Source organism: Anolis sagrei, chromosome X, assembly GCF_037176765.1.
Source record: "Anolis sagrei isolate rAnoSag1 chromosome X, rAnoSag1.mat, whole genome shotgun sequence".
In the NCBI taxonomy this organism is placed as follows: domain Eukaryota; kingdom Metazoa; phylum Chordata; class Lepidosauria; order Squamata; family Dactyloidae; genus Anolis; species Anolis sagrei.
Window position 1 is genome coordinate 49,123,121 of NC_090034.1, and position 6,158 is coordinate 49,129,278.

General features: G+C 46.1%; 1 protein-coding gene across 7 annotated transcripts in view; it reads right to left on the reverse strand.

The window, feature by feature from the left end:
• Positions 1 to 3,266, reverse strand: part of SPECC1L (sperm antigen with calponin homology and coiled-coil domains 1 like) — a 47,363-nt gene extending 44,097 nt beyond the window's left edge. For 2 of the 7 annotated variants that reach the window (XM_060785228.2, XM_060785226.2), the window contains exon 1: positions 2,804 to 3,266. In XM_060785228.2, coding sequence (XP_060641211.2) covers positions 2,804 to 2,974 — 171 coding nt within the window. In that variant the 5' untranslated portion in view covers positions 2,975 to 3,266. The remainder of the gene's footprint in view (positions 1 to 2,803) is intronic. The other 5 variants (XM_060785229.2, XM_060785227.2, XM_060785230.2 and 2 more) reach the window with 4 other exon arrangements.
• Between the last annotated feature and the right edge of the window lie 2,892 nt (positions 3,267 to 6,158).

Genomic DNA, 6,158 nt, shown 5'->3' on the forward strand with positions numbered 1-6,158 from the left:
CTAAAGCCAGCACTTTGAATTGTGCTCGGTAGCAGACTGGCAGCCAGTGGAGCTGGCACAACAGAGGGGCTGTTGAAGCTTCCGAACAGTCTTCAAATCCAACACAGACTGCGTTGAAGTAATCTATTCGGGATGTAATAAGAGTATGGACTACCAACTGTGCACAAGTTTTAATTGCACAAAAGCTCCCCTAGCCGCCACCAAGACCTGGGGTTCCAGGCTCAACGATGACTCTAGGATCACTCCCAAGCTGCAAACCTGTGTCTTCAGGGCAGAAGTGCTAGACTCTTGTATTCCGAACAATAAAGTGGTATGAAATCTTCAGCCTATATGTACGTCTTGGTGTGGTCTTTCTTTCAAGACAGGACTAATCCACAGCAGCATAGTGGGAGATGAGAAACCTTACACCATGTCAGGAGACTGTTTTAGAGCTATAAGAACTCTCTCTTTCCCTAGGCCGAATTGGTGGTCTCCATTTCTCATTTCTCTCCCTCCCCAATATAACTTCTATCAGGCCCCCTTGACCACTGGAACTTCTCCTTCCCCCAACATGCCCCACTCTCCCGTTCTCATCCCAAGGTCCCAATGTTGGTGTAATAACTCTGCATTACTAGCTAACTTTGTTCCCCATTCTTTCCTTCTCTCTGCCCTGCAATCTCTATTTATTTATTTACTCCAATAAAGTGCAATTGCAAAAATAAAGTGCAGGGAGCTCAGGAGCAGGATGGATAGGTCTAAAAAAATCTATAAAGTGCAAGGCAGGCTATTTGATATTACATTTGGGGCCATTCATTAAATACAATGCCAGCAAGGGACCAGTCTTAGCAGCAAGGATGATTCAATGTAGGCACCAAGATTCAGCAGCATAGATAGTTCAATAATAGCAACACTAATATCAAATAGTATTAACACCTCCCAACATCCCTACCACCCCCCCTCTCAATAGAACCATGAATGGAATGAAGTAAACCAGGCCAGCAGCATTCCGCAGGAGGCGTGTCTGCATTTAAGATCATTTCTTTTACAAATATAATTAGTAGACTTGCAAAGTGGGTTAACGAAGGGAGACCAAGAGGCCCTTCCTAAATTCCTTATTATTATTCCAGACTCACAGTTAACCAGAATGCAAGTGAAATTATCATGAGGTTTAATTATACCACACTTTTCTCTCCACAAGAAGACTATTATGTTGCTATTATTATTATTGACTTACAGCTAACCCAAATGCAAGTCAAATTATGATTATAATATAATATTTTGTATTACACTAGCCATCCCCTGCCACGCGTTGCTGTGGTCCAGTCTGTGTATATGTGTTTTGTGTGTGTGTATATATTTGTGTATATATGGTTTTGTGCATACATTGTAATGTATTTTTTTATTTTTTTTTTGGCTTTTTAAGTCTCTTCCACTATGTTTTTCTGTGCTTTTATGAGTGATGGTCACTCGTTGGCCTGATAGGTGTATTGTGTCCAAATTTGGTGTCAATTCGCCCAGTGGTTTTTTAGTTATGTTAATCCCACAAATGAACATTACATTTTTATTTATATAGATTATTAATTTATAGACTTACAGCTAACTGGAACACAAGCCAAATTACTAATATTATACTAGCTGTCCCCTGCCACGCGTTACTGTGGCCCAGTCTGTTGATCTGGAAAATAAAGTAATGAGAAAGTGTTGGTTTCTAATATATGTAATTTCTTTATGCTTGTGGGTAAACAGTATTTCTTGCTGTTTCTTTGTCAGTGTTGATGTGGAGATTGTCTGGTTTGCCCACCGTGGAACATGCAAGATATCATTGTTCTTCTTTAAGAGTCCCTTTCAAGTCTATGATACTATATCTGTGTGTGAATCATATTTATCTATCTATCTAATTTATGGTTGGATGGCTCTTTGTCAGGAGGACTTTTAATAAGGTTTTCTTGCCCTGATGAAGGGAGTTGGATTGGATCGCCTTAAGTATTTTCTGTTGGTCATGGAGGTTCTGTGTGGTGAGTTTGCCCCATTTCTGTCATTTGTGGGGTTCAGAATGCTCTTTTATTGTAGGTTAACTGTGAATCCCAGTGACTACAACTCCTAAATGTCAAGGTCTATTTCACCCAATCTCCATCTGTGTTCATATTGGGGCGTATTGAGTGCTTGTGCCAAGTTTGGTCCAGATCCATCATTGTTTGAGTCCACAGTGCTGTCAATGCCCACCAAACCCTTCTAGTATTTTCTGTTAGTCATGGGAGTTCTGTGTACCAAGTTTGGTTCAATTCCATCATTGGTGGGGTTCGGAATGCTCTTTGATTGTAAGCAAACTATAAACCCCAGCAACTACAACTCCCAAATGACAAAATCATAATTTTTGAGTGATGGTCACTCCTTGTGTTGTGACACGTTTTGTTGCCAAATTTGGTGTGATTTCGTTCATTGGTTCTTTTGTTTTTAAGGTACTCGTTATGCACAGAGCATTTATATAGATATAGATTATTATTAAAGATTATCAACAAATCATATTATTATTATTATTTTGTCCCAGTGAACCAAAAGGCAAGACAAATTATTATTCTATCATTATCATCATCATCATCATCATCTATTATTATTATGATAGACTCCACCTAAGCAGGAGGCAAGCCAAAGTATTCTTATATTGTTATTGTCATATTATATGAGGATGATGATGGTGGTGATGATGATGACTCTCAGCTAGGCAGGAGGCATGCCAAATTATTAAATTCTATGATGCTATGATATATTCTTATCCTATGATACGATGAGAATGAGCTACTGGCTCGGCTGCGGCCTTGCTTACCTTGAGCAACGGCGTCCCGGCCTTGAGGGCCTTGGAGGAGGCAGGAATGGAGGCGGCGCCTTCGGCCTTGCTCTTCTCGGCTGCGGCCTTGCTGTTGCTGCTGTTGGTGCTGGCGGTGCCGGCGTTGGCCTTGGGCGCGGCGCTGGAGGCCCGGCTGGCCGCCTTCTTCATCCTCGGCACCCTCCTTCCCTCTCGACAGGCATTTACCAACTCATCTGGGGAAAAGGACCACTCTGCGCATGTTCACTAAGACCCCCTCCGTGAGGAGAGCTTTGCGCCGCGCATGCTCATTAGCGCCCTCCATGGGCGTGATTCCGACTGTGCATGCTCAGTAAGAGCCCTCCAGGGGAGCTCTTTCTACTCGGTCGCCCTGCGCATGCTCAGTAAAGGCCCTCCCTGGAAGTTAGGAACACCGCGTTTGCTCAATAAGCGCCCTTCATGGGCGTGATTCCTACTGCGCATGCTCAATAAGCCCCCTCTGTGAGGAGGCTTTGCAGTTCTTGCTTAATTAGCGCTCTCCATGGAAGTGATTCGTACTGCGCATGCTCACTAAAAACCCTCCAGGGGAGCTTTCTACCGCGCAGGCTCAGTAGGGGGCCCTTAAGGGCGGCTATTCACCCTGCGCATGCTCAGTAAAGGCCCTCCTAGAGGCGAGGTACACCAGCGCCACGAGCCTCAGGTGTTAATCATGACAGCATTCCAGAGGAGCTTCTCCCCCCGCGCCTTTCTTTTCCAGGCGCTCGATTTCTGGTGGAAGACAAAGGGAGGGTGGATAACGCCCACCCCGCGCGCATGCGTGCTTCCAATCGTCTAAGCCGTGAGTGAAGTCCCGAACTGACAGGTCGCAAGCGACGGGCGCGCATGCTTGTTTTGCTTTAGACGCAAGCCTGACTGTATAGTGCGCAGGCGCGGATTTCCGAGCGAGGGGGCGTGCCGAACCGCCCCTGGTGCGCACGCGTGCTTCCTGATTGCTGGAGTTGGTAGCCGAGTTACATTCTGCGCAGGCGCAGTGTTGTTAGGAGGCGCAAGAGACACTCCTGAGATTTCGCCCCCACTCTTTGCGCGTAGGGAGCCTCTGGTGGGGCAGTGGGTTAAACCGCTGAGCTGGTAAACATGGTGACTGACAGGTCGCCGGTTCAAATCCGGGGAACGGGGTGAGCTCCTGCTGTTAGCCCCAGCTTCTGCCAACCTAGCAGTTCGAAAACATGCCAATGTGAGTAGATCAATAGCGGTTTACTTACTTAGGCGATCCCTCGTAGTCCGAGGATGATGGTCCTCCAAGTGTAGTGTCCTGGCGGTGGGTTCGTAGGTGACTGTGGAGCCTTATTCTTGATCTGCATGTTTTCCCGCAGTGTGAGCATCGGTTACCAGGTGGAAGGTGGTCTCGGTCGGGGTTGGCTTGACACGCCTTCCTCTTGGCACGTTTCTCTTTTGCCCTCCATTTGTGCCTCTTCAAATTATACAGCACTGCTGGTCACAGCTGACCTCCAGCTGGAGCATTCAGGGGATTCCCAGTTCTCAAGAGTTTTTAAGGTTGGCTTTGAGCCCATCTTTAAATCTCTTCCTGCGTACCCACATTCCATTTTCCGTTCTTGAGTTCGGAATAGAGCAACTGCTTTGGGAGACGGTGGTCGGGCATCCGGACAACGTGGAGTTGATGGTGGAGGACCATCACTTCAATGCTGGTGGTCTCTGCTTCTTCCATTTGTCTGCTTGTCTTCCCAAGAGATTTGCAGGTTTTTTCGGAGGCAGCGCTGATGGAATCGTTCCAGGAGTTGCATCAATAGGGGTAATAGGGTAATAATATGATAACTGGGTCCGGAAGCTCCGAGAGTTACGGAGATGCCGCATTGCTCCTTCAGGAGCACTGTTTGCGCAAGAGAGACCTATCTAATGTAAGCCAGGCCGGAGACAGATAATACAGAAGGAATGTAAGAGTTCTTTAAGGGTGAAACCCTAACCCTGAACTGTGCCATAAGCATAAGCCTAACCCCTCACCCAAACTGTAAACCTTACCTTAACCCTTACGCTAATCCTAAACCGTACCCTAACCGTAAACCCTTATCGTAACCCTAACCCAAACACTAAACCTTACTCTAAGCATCCCCTCCTTTCTATCCTTCCTTCTCTCCCCCCACTCTCCCTCCACCCCCTCTCTTCCCTTATTCACAGCCACCTTTGCGGCATCTCCGTAACGCTCAGAGCTTCTAGACCCAGCTATCATACTATCACCTCAATACAGAGGGAAGGTAATGGCGCTCCATGCCGTCATGCCGGCCACATGACCTTGGAGGTGTCTACGGACAACGCCAGCTCTTTGGTTTAGAAATGAAGATGAGCACCTATCCCCAGAGTCGGACACAACTGGAGTTAATGTCAGGGAAAACCTTTACCTTCGCATGTGTGCGAGTTTAACCCTTCAAAACCATTCAAGACTCATTCAGAGCAGCAACAAGTTGTTGTTTATTCATTCAGTCTCTTCCGACTCTTCGTGACCTCATGTACCAGTCCACGTCAGAGCTCTGAGTCGCCTCTGGGCTGAGAGGGGAGGTATATAAATATAGTAAATAAATAAATATGGGCACCCCCAGCTCCTTCAAGGTCAAGCCAGTCCCTTCAAGGATCCCATCCATCCATCTTGCCCTTGGTCCCTCTTCCTTTTTCCTTCCATTTCCCCCAGCATCATTGTCTTCTCTAAGCTTCTCATTATGTGGCCAAAGGACTTCATCTTGGCCTCTACTGTCCTTCCCTCCAATGAGCAGTCAGGCTTTATTTCCTGAAGTATGGACTGGTTGGATCTTCATGTGGTCCAAGGCACTCAGAATTTTCCTCCAATACGTCTATCTTCCTTCGCTCAACCTTCCTTATGGTCCAGCTCTCACATCCATAGGTTACTACTGGGAATACCATTGCTTTAGCTATGCAGACCTTCATTGCCAGTGTGATGTCTCTATTCTTAATTATTTTATCGAGATTGGTCATTGCTCTCCTCCCAAGAAGGAAATGTCTTTTGATTTCCTGACTGCAGTCTGTGTCTGCAGTAATCTTCCTTCCTAAAAACACAAAGTTTATCACTGCCTCCACGTTTTCTCCCTCTATTTGCCAGTTATCAATCCGTCTGGTTGCCATCATCTTGGTTTTTTGGATGTTTAGCTGCAACCCAGCTTTTGCACTTTCTTCACCTTGGTTATCAGGCTCCTCAGTTCCTCCTCGGTTTCAGCCATCAAAGTGGTATCATCTGCATATCTAAGTTCTTACTGTTGCTATTTGGTCCTTATACAGATTCCTCAGGAGACAGACAAGGTGATTTGGTACACTCATGCTGCCAAGAACTTGTCATAATGTATTATGATCC